The sequence below is a fragment of the Heptranchias perlo genome, chromosome 13 (assembly GCF_035084215.1).
Source record: "Heptranchias perlo isolate sHepPer1 chromosome 13, sHepPer1.hap1, whole genome shotgun sequence".
Lineage (NCBI taxonomy): Eukaryota > Metazoa > Chordata > Chondrichthyes > Hexanchiformes > Hexanchidae > Heptranchias > Heptranchias perlo.
In genome coordinates, this window is record NC_090337.1 from 39,472,943 (window position 1) to 39,488,625 (window position 15,683).

The 15,683-nt window shown below is 37.7% G+C and overlaps 2 protein-coding genes across 3 annotated transcripts in view; both read left to right on the plus strand.

Annotated features, from left to right (window-relative positions):
• Nucleotides 1-12,107, plus strand: part of pdcd10a (programmed cell death 10a) — a 30,536-nt gene extending 18,429 nt beyond the window's left edge. For both annotated transcript variants that reach the window (XM_067995359.1, XM_067995358.1), the window contains exons 4-8: nt 1,063-1,180; nt 5,701-5,827; nt 8,936-9,014; nt 10,994-11,076; nt 11,648-12,107. In XM_067995359.1, coding sequence (XP_067851460.1) covers nt 1,063-1,180; nt 5,701-5,827; nt 8,936-9,014; nt 10,994-11,076; nt 11,648-11,729 — 489 coding nt within the window. In that variant the 3' untranslated portion in view covers nt 11,730-12,107. The remainder of the gene's footprint in view (nt 1-1,062; nt 1,181-5,700; nt 5,828-8,935; nt 9,015-10,993; nt 11,077-11,647) is intronic.
• A 1,844-nt stretch (nt 12,108-13,951) lies between these two features.
• The window catches only part of LOC137331064 (cilia- and flagella-associated protein 337-like), a 52,960-nt gene continuing 51,228 nt past the window's right edge, over nt 13,952-15,683 (plus strand). The window contains exon 1 of the mRNA XM_067994667.1: nt 13,952-14,047. The gene's annotated coding sequence lies outside the window, so the exon portion shown is untranslated. The remainder of the gene's footprint in view (nt 14,048-15,683) is intronic.

The window sequence follows — 15,683 nt, forward strand, 5'->3', positions numbered from 1 at the left end:
ATGACATGAAATAGACCTAGCTTCTTTGATCAACCCAATCTACCTTTGACCGAGTACGCTGCAATTTGTGAAACTTATTGTACTTCAGTTGAGGCACATAGTCTGTCATTTAGACTATGCTCCTCCGGGTTATCTGCCTTGCATGATAGGCATGTAAAACATACTTTATTTTACTTAAAAAAGGATATTAATAAGAAAGGCCATTTTGACCCGACAAGCCAATTTTTTGGACAAGCTAGGTGGATGTATCCAAACCATTTAATCTCTCTGCCTATCCCCCATTCAAAAGTAAATTGAATGAAACTTCAAATTATCTATCTGACCTTGCATCTTTGGTTGCTTTGCTTCATTTGACATTTTGAATGTTTCCAGCATTCCTTATATACTTCAAAACTATTTTGATTTGTTGCCAACAAATAGATGAAGAACACTGGTGTTAAACTTTTTTTTTCAAAAAAAGCTTATTTTGTTTTTTTTACCAACTTAGCCATGACTGAAATCAATTCTGGTCTGTGATTGATTGCTCTGCTTGAATCATTTTTGCTAAAGTCACAAAATTAAAAATATTCATGTGATGCAGTGATTCACTTAAATGCTATTCTTCATCTATTGGTTGTTAACCAATTAAAATTCACTTAACCAACATGGTGTGAATTAATGAAGTTCCTGAGCCAGCTCTGTGGTTCTAACTTATGACCATATAAGTTGACAGGCAAATGATCTGCTACTAGATAGTGAAATAAATGGAAGACATTTTTCCATTCTGCATAAAATATTTAGAAAGGAAGACTTGTATAAAAAGCTTACTGCATGTAAAACTGTTTAATATGGTGCTATTACTCATGGATGATATTTATAACTAAATATCAAACTTTGTGTCTGTTGTGCCTGTCATAAGATGTTTTCTGTAATTTGCTTGGTCGGAGATCATCCATGGCCTATTTGAAAATAATTGCCCATTCGATATGATATAAAATTAGAGCTAAAACAATATTTCATTAGATGGTATATTGTACATGTTCAAAAAGCACTTTTTGAATTGATGAAATTCTTTCAATTTAGGCTGAAAAAGAAAATCCTGGTCTCACTCAGGACATCATAACAAAAATTCTGGAAAAAAAGAGTGTGGAAGTTAATTTCACTGAATCACTACTGCGCATGGCCAGCGATGATGTTGAAGGTATGACTAACTAACTGTTCTCGTGTAGACTGAACGCACAAGGAATTAGAAATACCTTGTGGTTAAAAAATGTCATTTTATATGATAACGTTTTTTTTTTCACTTAAATACTCGCATGCCTACATCTTCCATACAGTGCCCCTTGAATCTGTCAAGCTTCAGTCTTTTTTGGAGGTTGGAACATCAAATTTGGTTATTTCATTGATGCACCAGAAGATTTTAGCCTTCTCATCTTTAGTCTCTAATATGTAAAAGTAATTTACAGCTACATCACGCAGTGCAATCAAGAGTAATGCGAAGTTAAGCAGCCTGACTTGTCAAGCTGCATCTGGTTCTTGTGTTACTGAATGCCAGATTGTAATGGTCTAACAGGGCAAATTGTAATGGTCTAACATTCTTTTAAGAGCTGGTATCTGATGTAAGCATTCTAACTTGAGATTTGATGTATGCGGAGGAGAGATTTGTACAAAAGAAATCTTTCTTGAGTGTATTCTAGTTTAAGAATAATTCATGAATGACCATTATAAGTGTTGTGCAACTTGTAAGGACTGAAGTTTAAAAATAAGTTATCCATTTGTGGCAGACTTAGTTATCTGATACTAGAGTCAGACAGGCTCGCAGTAATCCAGGACACTTAATGATTGACCAGCCAGCCAGGCTCACTCCTGAAAACTGAACAGGCGGAGATGTTGCAAGGAGTTGGAATTATTCCCACTAAGCTCTAGATAACCATGTAAGCCAATATCCCTATGAATAAGGAGGTCCTATCTGAACAAGCAGTGGGAAACTTAACAGTGCTCTGTTTTGGTCGGATTCATGGTTTCCGCAGGTTAAATTCCAGCTGTATCTGTGCTCAATTGGGAATCCTTAAGACTTGCCTCTGGGAAACCTGCGCTTAAGCTCTCTAAGTTAATTAAGTGGGATATGTCCATTTGGAAGAGTGTGTACATAAACCTTACTTGTGTGGATTTCTTAGTAGCTTGGTTTGGAGACTCTTAAACTTTATGATGGGTTTCCGAGCATGTCAGACACAAGCTGACCCAAACAGTGATGAGAATATGATGGTATCCTCCAACTCTTCACTGGACCTACAGGTAGCCCATGCTGAAGGATTCTGAAGCAAGATTTTACTTATGGATTAAGCCCCAATTTGTCATCCGGCTAGAATACCAGCATTTGTCAATTTATTGGGCCGGAAATTGCTTCTGAAATAAGTGAGCCTAACTACGCTCACTGTTACTAGTGGCAAAATCGAAGAGCAAGTTCCAGCGACTACACATGCGCAGTCAAACGCGGAAATCCAGAACGTGCTCCTCTTGGTTCACCGGTGATCTGTTAGCTTCAGGTGAAAGGGACTTTGTTTGGAATCAATGGACCAGTGCCAACTTGCTGCACTTCCCCACAGGAAACAAACTAATCTTGCCACAAAACAGGTATGCTGAGTTTTTTAGATCTAAACTAAGTTTTAACAGCATGGTGAGTATTAATGACTGCCAAATAATCCCTCTGGCATTAAAAAATCCACTTTTTAAAATGTGGAGTCTCATTATTTCTGAATTGTAATTTTTGGACATTTAAAAAGAAAAATGTTAAAATTAAAAAACTTCAATTTTTAAAAAACTTTTTCTTTGTCTCTTTTATCAGAGTCTTTTATTCTTACCCTCTCTTTATTTCGCATTCTCTATCTCACTTTATTGTACATTTACTAACCTTGTCCTGGTTGTTAGTTTGCGCGGTTTGTGAATGAACTGCACTTCCTGGTTCTCACAGCGTGGTTTGCTTCATGCTGATTGTTTGAGGGGCCTTCGAGATCCTTTCACCACTCTCACAGCCCAGGAAAGAATGCTGGAGTTTTTTGAACTTGGACGACAAGGAAGTTGCTGTCCAAAAGAATGCAGTAACTTAGTGGGCAACTTTAAATCTAATGTGCGGTGACCACTGCTGGTTCGCCGCTTGGAGCAATTTCTGGCCCATTAAGTTAGACATGTTGAAATATACATCACGTGATATTAGTGGCTTTTTTTAAAAGTGCATAAGTGTAATAGTTGGAAGAAACCCCATGGAAATTATAGGTGCTTATCTATAGTGCATTAAGGGTTAGAGGTTAAATTATTTTCACTCAGAACAGCTCTACTCATTTCAATTGGTTCCATAATTTTGGAATAGTCTTGGAATTGATTTACTGATGCCAGATCCTGGAAAGCACTTTGCAGCAGCACCCAGCCAATAGAGTAGGGCTGTTCTGGGTTGATTCCTCATCCAGTCTAAAGTTGCAGCACCCAATAAAATGAATGGAACTCCTCTAATGTAGGTGGCATTTATTTTAAGTTCAGATTTACTTTGCAATGTACCTCTACATTGCAGGCTGAAAATGCCACAAGAAATAAAATTGCAGTGTATAATGGTGTAATTCCATCATAGGAAAAGTGTTAATGCTGTGGTTTGCTTCAGACTTTGATCACTTTCAGCAAAATTTGAGTATTTTTAAATTATTTAGTCTGAGTAGTGGAAAAGAAGAAAATGAACAATCTGAGGTTGGCCTCAGTTTTGAGTATAATTTTTTTTAAATTCTGCACTCATCAGATTGCAACACAATTTCATTGTGACTGAAGTGCTTAGGAAGTTAAAATTGTCCCATTAATAAGTGCATCTTATCTTCAACTGTAGTAACATAAGTAGGGTGAGCATGGACGAACCTGATGATCTTTCCTCTCCTGTCTTTTTGTAAGTAATTTTTTTAAATTGCACAAAAATCTAACGTGTATTTCAAGTTTAGTTACATACTGTGGGATAATGGCATAACTTTTGCCTGAAGTTTAAATTGGATTGCATTATAAAGCAATAATTTACAAAACTGTTTCAATTTGTTATAGGAAAGATTGATCTAGAACTTGTTGGGACTGAGTTTTAAGGGACTGACCGACAATGGTCTTTCACCTCTGCGATATGGATTCAAATCTATCATAATCTGGAAAGATGAAAGTGTCTGTGGGCCTGGGTCCATAATAGAAAACTCACTAATTTAGTGCTTTTTGGCATTGTATTGTCAATCTAACTGAGGCCAGTGGATGGCTAGTATGGGAAATGGAAACACTTCACACTGGTAGCAAAGCTCATCCAAAATTCCGCTGCTCATATCCTAACTCGCACCAAGTCCTATTCACCCATCACCCATTTGCTCACTAACCGACATTGGCTCCCAGTCCAGCATTTCCAGCTCCAGTGTTTTCAGATCTGCAGATTGTCTGCTTTTATCTGAAGCTAGCTTCTAGAATTCTTAGATATTTTTGGGTTCTAGAAAGAACATAAGAAATAGGGGCAGGAGTAGGCCATGTGGCCCCTCGAGCCTGCTCCCCCATTCTGTCAGATCGTGACTGATCTTCAACCTCAACTCCACTTTCCCGCCCGATCCCCATATCCCTTGATTCCCTTAGAGTCCAAAAGTCTATCCATCTCAGCCGTGAATATACTCAGAGTATCCACAGCCCTCTGGGGTAGAGAATTCCAAATATTCACAACCATCTGCGTGAAGAAATTCCTCCTCCTCTCAGTCTTGAATGGCCGACCCCCTATCCTATGACTGTGCCCCCTAGTTCTAGACTCTCTAGCCAGGGGATACAATCTCTCAGCATCTATCCTATCATGCCCCCTCATAATCTTATGTTTCAATGAGATCACCTCTCATTCTTCTAAACTCCAGAGAGAATAGGCCCATTCTACTCAACCTCCCTTCATAGGACAGCCCTCTCATCCCAGGATTTAATCTAGTGAACCTTCGTTGTACTGCCTCCAAGGCAAGTATATCTAGCAGGTACAACTAACCCTAGTTTCCTATTGCCATAAGTCTGTTTGAACTATTTGAGTGGCTGATCTTGATTGTCGATTACCACCGTTTCTTCCTGTAACTTTACAATCCCATTGACACCTAATGAGGAACATTTTGCCCATTGACACCTAATGAGGAACATTTTGACATCAAAACCTCAATTGGAATGCCTTTGAATAGTCCCAGTCTTTAACACTTAAAATTCAGGTTTAAGTTCAAAAGGTACTTTTATATTGCTCTTGTGTCATTGGCTCCTGGTGTGTGGGCTTTGCACTCTCAGCAGGAACAGCAAGCTAACTTTGCCAAATTCATTTTGGCTGGCAGCTGGGAAAAAATGTTTTTTTTTACTGGGTATTCCCAGCTGCTGACCCTAATTGAATATGGCAAGTTTACTTTAGTGTTACTACCAATGATCGCGTGAGATACAGGTACTGGCAGCCAACAGCGCTACCATGACACTAAGCAAAATCTAAGAGTAGCTTCAGTGTACCATGATTCAGCATGAACATTAATATAATTATTATCCTAATTAGAGTATTTCTCCTGCATTGTGCTGAAGATGTCTCATTGAGAGATCTCTGAAAAGACGAGAGTATGTTTGAGGATATCTAAATGAAATTTTTTTTTTTAAAAGTGATTTTGCTTAACGTAAGTTGTTTCACTTTCTCATTAACATATCGTTTTGTATTTGTAGAGTACATGATTGACAGGCAAGAACCGGAATTCCGGGAGCTAAATGAAAAGGCACGAGCACTGAAACACATTCTCAGCAAAATTCCTGATGAGATCAATGATAGGGTCCGATTCCTTCAGACAATCAAGTACGCATTGTGAATCTGTCAAACTGAACAACAAAAGTTCTATCTGTGCCCGTACTGGGTGTATTGTATTACCTTCATTTCCCAAAAAATGTGTTAACATTGATTATTTTTTCTTTTGAAAATCTGTATCCAGTAAACATAGCAAACAATGTTGGACACAACAATGAAACTTTTTTCAGCATTATAAAATAGTAAAAGAATGGTTAGGGAGTAAGTTAAAACTTTGAAAGTTAAGTGTATTGGAATAATTATTTTAATAAGAGCATCTTAGACTGCAAGAGGTATTTGATAAGTTCATTAGACTGAAGAGTAACACATCTGGGCAGATGGCATATATCTTAGGAGACTTGGGAGGAAATTTGTGGGGCACTTGCTTTAATCATGAAAGCAGTTCCACAGGATTGAAAGAAAGCAAATTCAATGCTTGCGTTTAAAAAGGGAACAAATTTGATCAGCCAATAGCATAATGTCAACTGTTGGGAAAATAATGGAAACTAGATTGTAGCAATGGCTTGGTAAGTAACAGCTAGTTCGAGTGGGAAAGGTTATGTTTGACAAACCTACTTGTTTGATGTTATCAGAGAATTTGACTTGTGTCATTTGTTTGCAATTCCAGAAGACTTTTGACGGGGTCCAACACAAGTGAATCCATCAAAGAATATGATATTGCTTTAAAAAATTGCATTTAAAAAAAAAAACCTTTTGCCATTATAAATTTTGATGACCACGTTTATAATTTAAACTGCCTGTGTAAATTAAATGCCCTACGGTGGTGGTGCTGTAGCACCTCTGTTTTACATCTTCCAGCTTCTCATCTGTAAGAAAGAAAAAAGACTTGCATTTATATAGCGCCTTTCACGATCTCGGGACTCCCAAAGCACTTTGCAGCCAGTGAAGTACGTTCAAAGTATAGCCACTGTTGTAATGTAGGAAACCTGGCAACCAAATTTGCGCACAACAAGGTCCCACAAACAGTAATGAAATAAATGGCCAGATAATCTGTTTTTGGTGGTGTTGGTTGAGGGATAAATGTTGGCCAGGACATAGGGAGAACTCCCCTGCTCTTCTTCAAATAGTGGCATTGGACGTTTTAAGTCCACCTGTGAAGGCAGGCGGGGCCTCGGTTTAACATCTCATCCAAAAAATGGCGCCTCCAACAGTGCAGCGCTCTCTGAAGTGCCAGCCTAGATTATGTGCTCAAGTCTATGGAGTGGGACTTGAACCCACAACCTTCTGACTCAGAGGTGAGTGTGCTACCACTGAGCCAAGGCTGACCTTTATGTGCTGCTGAGAAATTTGTATGTCCTAACTAACTTCAGAGTGGAAAAATTTAGGAGGTGAAGGCACGGTTGATGAGCAGTTTTAAGGAGGCTTTTGAAATCTGGAAAGAAAGCAGATTGATATAGGAGGAGAGTTTCCAAGGGAGCAGGAAACAAGGAATTAACCTAGTCCTAAAAAGCATACAATGTAGATGAACCAGCATGATGCCAGAGATGGGAAACAATATTTGAGGAGAGAATTGAGATACTGGAACTATTACCACTGGAGCAGAGAAGGCTATGAGGACATTTAATAGAAGTTTCTCAAATTTTGAAGGATTTTAATAGAACAAAGAGAGACAGACTAATTCCTCTAGATGAGTCAATGACGAGGGTTAAGCAATTTAAAATTATCATTGCATGAGAAGTTAGGATAAATTTCTTTATCCAGAAAATTGTTGGGGCATGAAATACTTTACCACAAGGAGTATTAGTGGCAGAGACCACTCTGTCTTTTAAAGGAAAATTGGATGAATATTTGAAACAGAGGAAGATTCAGGGCTATGGGGGAGAGTGCAGGGCAGTGGTATTAGCTCTGAAGTGCTCTAGCAAAGAGCTGGCACAGAAACGATGGGCTAAGATGCCTCCATTGCTGAAGTTTTTGTGGCTCTGAACCATTTTGTCAGTTTGGCTCAGTGGTAGCACTCCTCTGAATCAGAAGGTTGTGATGAAGCACCACTCTAGGACTCAACTACATATTTAGGTTGATGCTAAAGTACAGTACTTGAGCAAGTTCTGCATTATCCAAGATACTATTTTTTAGATGAAACATTAAATCTCTTCTGCCTGTTCAGGTGGACGTAAAAGATCCCATGGCAGTTTTTTGAATTAGAGCAGGGATTTTTCCCAGTCTCATGGGCAACATTCATTCCTAAAAGGAGACTGCCAGAACAGATTAACTAGTCCTTCTTACTGTGTGCAAAGTGATAGCTGCATTCGTCTATAAAACAACAGCGCCTACACTTCAAAAGTAATTAATTGGCAGTGAAGCACTTTGGGTGCTCTGAGGATGTAAAAGGTGCAATATAAATGAAAGTTCTATTAATCTGAGCAGCAGAGGATGTGTTTCTTTAACTGGAGGCAATCAATGAGGTACTATGGGCCAGGAAACAGTGAATCTTGAAGTAAATGCACTGTGCATTGGGAACAAATGGAGCTTGGGCATAATGGGGTGATAGACGTGTGTAAGATTCAGCGTGACTACAAAATCAGGCTACAGGGTTCTAGATGAGCTGTTATATTTAAAGGGAAGATGCCAGTGATGAATACATGGGATGGACTTCCAGATACAGTAGTGGTTTAGAACATAAACAGTCAAGGATAAAAGGGACATCTGGCCCATCAAGCTACTATTCTAACTCATACAAACTAAACATCCAACAGCATTTTGAATACTCCAATCATCAAGAACCAATTGGATGCTGTAATTAGACAATGAGTGGCCTCCCTCATCCTTAATTATCTAGTGATCTTGTGAAGTCAAGTTCAGTGCACAGGCTAGAATCTTAGAAAAACATTCTTTACTTAAGATGATAAACATTTGGAATAATCTAGATAAAGTAGTACAGCCACGACCACTATTTGTAAATTTTAATAAATTGGCTTCTGAATGCTCAAAAATGAGTGGAAAAAATGGTGTATAAATCACATGAAAAAGGTTACAGTTAGCGCAAGACAAGGCTGTTAAAAGGACATGTAAACCTATGAACAGAATTTTAATTGCAGAGGAATTGAAACATGGCATCAACTAGATTTGTTAATTTCTATTGAATCTGCTTTTGTTCTACAGGGATATTGCCAGTGCAATAAAAGAACTTCTTGACACTGTGAACAACGTTTTCAAAAAATATCAGTACCAGAACCGCAGAGTAAGTACTACAGAAAGGATCCCATGAAAACCTACAGCATAAGTGTTGCCAGTTACCAATTGATGATATTGATATAGGGTGGCGTGCGGGGCGGGGGGGGCGTTGCTGCTGTATGATCAGAACTGACATATTGTTGGCATGGAATAGAAAGAGCTTTACATCTCTACTAGTACTTGATGCTGACAAAGTAGAAAAGTGTTCCATTCCCCAGAGCTTTCATTCCTCGCCCGATCTGGTATGTAAATCACATTTTTGTCCGTGTTTTTGCGATTTCTGTATAAGGGAGTGATTTGTATACCAGTTGCCAATTTTATGTTATAAATTAAGACTACGTTGTGCAAACAATATAAATAAATATATCCACAAGAGACGAACTAGTTGGCTTATGAAGGCACAAATGAGCTGCATTAGTGTTCTAAACGGAGATGCATTTCTCTGTATAGATACTAGCCACAGCTTTTTAACTACAACTACATATCTGAATGAAATCTAGGAAATGCTCAAGCCTTCCAGTTTAATAATTTAAAAAAGCTACACTTAGTGGTTACAGCCGAGAATTTTTTTTGTGAAATAAATGATTTATTTTGATTCCAGTTGTTGCATTTGCCTTTTGCTAAACACCGAAGTTATGTAGAACACTCTGGTTTATGGTTCTTCTCTAGGCACATTTCGTAATTACACTAACTTTTGTTCTCTTCTCCCACTTATTGAATATTGCCACTGATCTGCTCTGCCTGGAGGCAGTGTGTCCTGGACTGATGGTTCTTCATCAGCCAGCAGGAGGTGTGATTTCAAGCAGGGGACATTGGTCATTGGTCATTGTTAGTACCTGGAAATGGAATGCCTTGTTTGTATTACATTTGGTTAACAGTAAACACTGAGTAAAAGGTAACCTTTATGTCCAGATAGTTTCTGCCAGGTGTAGACTGTTTGCAGAACCACTCCAGTAATCTTTAAATTGGATAAATTGTATAATCACCATATGAGGATATGATGTCTAGGTATTCTATGTTGATTGGCACCTTCTGAAAGGTATATTGACTATGCAGGGTACATCAGTTGTAGAAATGGTGTATCTTATATGCAGTGATGAATGTAAAAGTTTTACACCACGTTATATATTTTAAACTTGACAGAGAATCCAAATATTTAATTAAGGAAGTAATGAAGTAGAATAAAAGATTGGGTAGTACTACACCCCATAATATACAATATTGAAATCTTTCAATTTGCAATTCTGAAAAAGCATTTTTTTTAAATCCGCGGTCAACGTAGTTCAAAATGATGGTACGCTGTGTATGAATATGCTTGTTGAGAAATACGGGTATGAGCCATGAAACTAGTTGTTTGTTGTTTGGAAGATTTGTACACTCTTTACTCTTCCTGATAACTAGTTCCCCTGTCCATTCCACAACAACATTTCCGCATCCAGTTCCCAGACATCTCAAAGTAGCTTTTGAAGCAGATGCTATCAGTTGCACGAGAGCAATGAAAATTGCTATGTTCTCTTGGGGGAGATATCCCACATCCTACAATTCTATGACAGTTTGTTGCTATACCATCAGGGCTCCCATCCTTTTTTGTTCTAATTCGCATTGAGCAATGTAACTATAAAAATAATTATCTGTATATTAAATAACCACTGCACCATTTTTGTCCGATGCTAACATTTTTTTTATTCTGAATACCTCTGCACTTTTTTTTGCATTTTGAATTCTAACTTGTGTTTTAAGTAACTGCTGTTAGTTTTTCCATTATCATACTGCTATAAGGACTATTGGGTTCATGTATTTTTTTTAATCTGTGACCGGAGGAAGTAATTTTATTGAAAATTTTATAAAAATAGTTGATATCCTATATATAGATTCACCAATGAGAATGTATATTTGGATGGCTAAGCTTTAAATGTAAAGATTTTTTTTAACTACTGGTATATAAATTCAAAATTTGGATTAAGATATACTGTGTTTCACTTTTAGGCACTTGAACACCAAAAGAAAGAATTTGTCAAATACTCCAAAAGCTTCAGTGATACTTTAAAAACCTACTTCAAAGATGGAAAGTAAGTATTGCAGTAACATGAACCATTTTTGAGTTGCTTTTGTATGAATTATTATCTTACAAACAAAGCTAATAGTATAAGCATAATGTAAATTTAGAGTTTGTAGCTGCCACAATAGTATTAAATTTAAGTCAAACTTTGAATAATGGGTGATGGTATAATTGGGTAAAATGATAGAAGAAATAACCTTTCCTTCCCATTGTGAGACAGGAAGCATTGAGGTCTGGATGTCTTTAAAAGGATTGACATTTGTGCTTTTCAAAAAGATTAGTTTCAGTGTAAACAATATCTTTTTAATTGCGATGTTATCTGTATGTGACTATTAACTTAGAAATGGTTCACCACATTTTATACTTGCTCATGTTTCGAATTGTGGTGTGTTCCATTCAGTATTTTGTGTGAAATATTCTTTTTTTAAAAAAAAACTTCCCTTGAATTCACACTACATTTGGGTTTACTTTGTGTAATTAGAGTTGAATGAATAAATATATATTTTGAAACCCTGTATCTTGCATTTAAGTTGTAACTAGGACAAAATTCTAGATTGAAACATTCATTTGTTTTTAAACAGGGCAATTAATGTGTTCATGAGCGCCAACCGGCTAATCCACCAAACCAACTTGATACTGCAGACCTTCAAAACTGTTGCTTAGAAACTCCATTTGTGAAGCTTTTTAATTTTCAATCTTAAAAGGTTGACCTTTAAATGTAAATTTAAATAGTTACGACTGTATAAATTAACACATCCATTTCAGGACTTGAAGATGTTGAACAAAATAATTGTCAACTTGCACCATATTTTTGTAAAACATTGTAGCTAATCATGATTTCTCATTAAGAAATATTACATAACTTTTGCTATTACTATTGTATCCAAAACGAAGCCAAAAGAATTTGCGCCTTAACATATCGTAATGTAACATTCCTTTGTGTAAATATTGGTGTTCTGTTTCTGATGTTAACTTGCTGGCAAAAAGGCAAGTTATGTATTTAACATGATTAGTGGCAAATAAATAGTTTACAATCTCTGATTTATTTTGTCTCCTTTTAGTTGCAATTCATAATGGGGAGAGGGGGGAAGAGAAGCTAGGATTTAACAAAATGTGATCAAATTTTCATGTTGCAGTGGGACTTTCAATTTGCAAATAGGTGTTGGTTATATATTCATCTCTTGTCTGATGTAATTTCTCTTTGGGTGCCTGCACAACGTGTAATTTCTACTTGTGATTCAAAAGGGATCAATAACCACAGCATAAATCTGTTTCATATTAAGATATCCTATGTTACTTTATTGCCTTTTGATTAAAGTGTGTCTCAATTTCTGTAACACTCCAGCAGCCATAGCATTTTATAAATATATACTATTTAAACATATTTAGCTTCCCAGATTTTTTTACGTAACTTTATGTAGTTGACTATTGGTGCGTAAAACAGTTATGTGGCCTTTTTCCCCAATATTTGTAATAAGTACATTTTTCAGCAGTTCGATTTGTATCTTTCGCTCACTCTCTGATGGTGAAGGGCTATGACACTGTGTGGGGAACTGTGTCACCTTCAACCTTTTTACTAAACAGACACTTGTTTAATATAAAAGTCCTCTGTGATGTGATGGCATTATGTGAGGATCGTCTGTGAGTGAGTCACTTCTGTGCTATAATCCGTGCCGGTGTAAGCCACAATATGAAAGTGAAAGGACTAAGTCGAGTGTCTCAGATGCATAAATGTGAACTCATCTGCTTAGAAGAATTTACTTGCAGTTGCTTTAAACCATTCTTGTTCAGCTTTGGCACTTACATACATATAAGCCTGCTGTGTTTTACTCTGAGTATTATATAAGCATTAAATTATTTTTGGCTGAATATCCTGAATCACATTTTTTTTAAAATTAATTTTCGGGATGTGGGTGTCGCTGGAAAGGCCAGCATTTATTGCCCATCCCTAGTTGCCATTAAGAAGGTGATGGTGGGCTGCCTGCTTGAACCGCTGCAGTCCTTGAGGTGAAGGTACTCCCACAGTGCAATTCGGTAAGGAGTTCCAAGACTTTTACCCAGTCACAAGGAATGGCAATATATATCCAAGTCAGGATGATTGTGTGACTTGCAGGGGAACTTGGAGGTAATGGTGTTTCCATGTAGCTGCTGCCCTTGTCCTTCTAACTGGTGGAGGTTGCGATTTGGGAGGTGCTGCGGAAGAAGCCTTGGTGAGTTGCTTGCTGCAATGCATCCTGCAGAAAGTACACACTGCAGTCACGGTACTCCGATGGTGGAAGGGGTGGATGTTTATGGCAGTGGATAGCAAGTCGATCAAGCAGACTGCTTTTTCTTGGATAGTGTCAAGCTACTGAAAAGTAATACTTTGTTTAAATTACAATCTCAATTTTCAGAGGGACTGTCCTCTTTCTTTCCTTCCCCCATTTCCCATAATCATAGATCGCACCCTCGTCAAAAATTTCTAAATCCATAACTGCAAAAATTGTACTTTTGTGTGATTGGTTCTTTCCCCATCTATAAAATAGCTACTGGATTTAGCTACAGTTGAAGTTGTAAGTTCATGTCTCACTGCATTCCCATTGTAACTACTTTTCGCCATTTATCGCGCTGTTTGTGGGATCTTGATGTGCCAAATTGGTTGCTAGTTTGCCTACATAACTACAGCGACCACCCTGCAAAAAGTACTTCAGCATTCAGCAGTGAAATGCTTTCAGGCTTCAGACGAAAAGGAAAGGTGCTGCCACAAATAGAAGATATTTTTTAAAAATCCATGCATGGAGTTGGCAAAATATTCTCACAGCTCTTTAATATTGGAAACAATTCGGACAACAGTGTGTCCCGCCCTGCTCTGTGATTGACGGAGCCCGTTGCTCGGTTACCGTCGACATCGAACTCTTTTGGAAGGCGAAGCACGAGAGGAGACGGACCGCACTCCGGTTTCAGACGGTTCCGCTTTCTGTGGCCGCGTGTTTTTTTATTGAGTGAGTAAATTGTAAACGTTTTGCTTTGATGCTTAATGTTTAGCGAGCATCTGCAAATATGTGATCTCATCGCACACATCATCGAACTGAACCCCCCCTCCCCTTTTCCATGTCTTAACATTTTTTCTAAAGCTTTACGATGTCCGTTAAATATTCTGTTAAATGGTTATGTTGTTTTTCACTTTTTCAGTGTCTTAACAGGAATTATAGGAACAACCCGGAACTTGGAATTGTTTTGGATGCCGTTTAGCGGCCGGTTCGCCACCTACAGTTTGATTTTATAGCACATATAAGCAGGGTACAATTTACATTTAAGCATTAAGCATCTTGGTGGGTTGAGCCCCGGAAAATTTGACTTTCCACCCCGCATTTATTGTCCAGAACCTCTGTACACTAAGTTTCATGCAAATTAATACAGTAGCGAATATTTAATATCCCTTATAATCTTACTGCAGTATTTCAAAAAACGATTGCCCAATGTTTGTCAATGTTATGCATCAGTAAAAGTTTCACCAGACGCCTATGAAGTGCATACAGTTTATTTTGTGCAAACTGGCTTGGGTCATACAGCAGTTTTTTTTCCAGTATAATTTTATTTTAACATTTATATGTTTGGTGTAGGTGTGTGTTTTCTTTAGCCAAAATGTACTCTTCTGTGTCAGTGTGTTCATCAGGAGCCTCTATGCTAAGAAATTGAATTGTTTTCCAGTTTAGGCATCAAATGTTAACATCAAACTAAATCAAGTTTAGCAAAACCAGATGCACATTAAAGCTCCTGATACCCTGCCCAACAATGTGCCTGAACCCCAACATCAGAAAAATACTTATACATTTCAACTCGTGTGTCAGCTTGTTGGCCTTTCACTAGAAAAGTCAGGTTTTTTCCACTGGGCTTGGAGATTGTCAGACGAGTCACAATGTTTGGAGAGTCAGACTGAAGGCTATTAGAACTGATTAGATCAGCTAGAGTGGGACTAGAAGAGGTCAGAAACAGACTAGTTACAGGATGGGACAGGAAGCTATCATTTTGAAGTTACTTTCTGGTACTGTAGGTTACCCACCAGCTTGTGGCAGAAATGTTTTAAGATGTCACAATCGCAGGTGTATTTATTCAGTGGTTGTCCCTAAAATCATTACATATCAGCTGAAAAAAAATAATTTCCTCAAAGAAACTTTCTGGGATTTGGCCTTATGTGAATGTTTATTTTCTTCGAAACTGGGTTAAGCAGGATGTACCATGGTGTGAATGCATTAACTGTATTTTTGTAAGCATTCTTCCCCCTGCACTTGCAGAAGTACGAGGTTGAAAACAAAAGAAAGTGATGATGAGTTTTGCTTAATTTAAAGTTACACTGCGTTTCCCATATTTAGGTTCTTAATATGGGCTACTATTGCAATGTAGGGCTATTTGTGTGTAAGTTGCAGTTGTAACTGAAAACTGTTTGTTTGCTTATGCATGGAGGAGGTCCCTTTGTTGCTGTGCAGGGATGAGAACCAGTATTGTCCATTAGAGTGGCTAACATCCATGGGGAAAAATGAGGATTAATACTAATAATCAGTAACAGTAGAGTGGAGGCAGTCACTCTGGTGTACCTGAGATCATAAAATTTAGTACCCATGGCTGTTCCTGCAAATA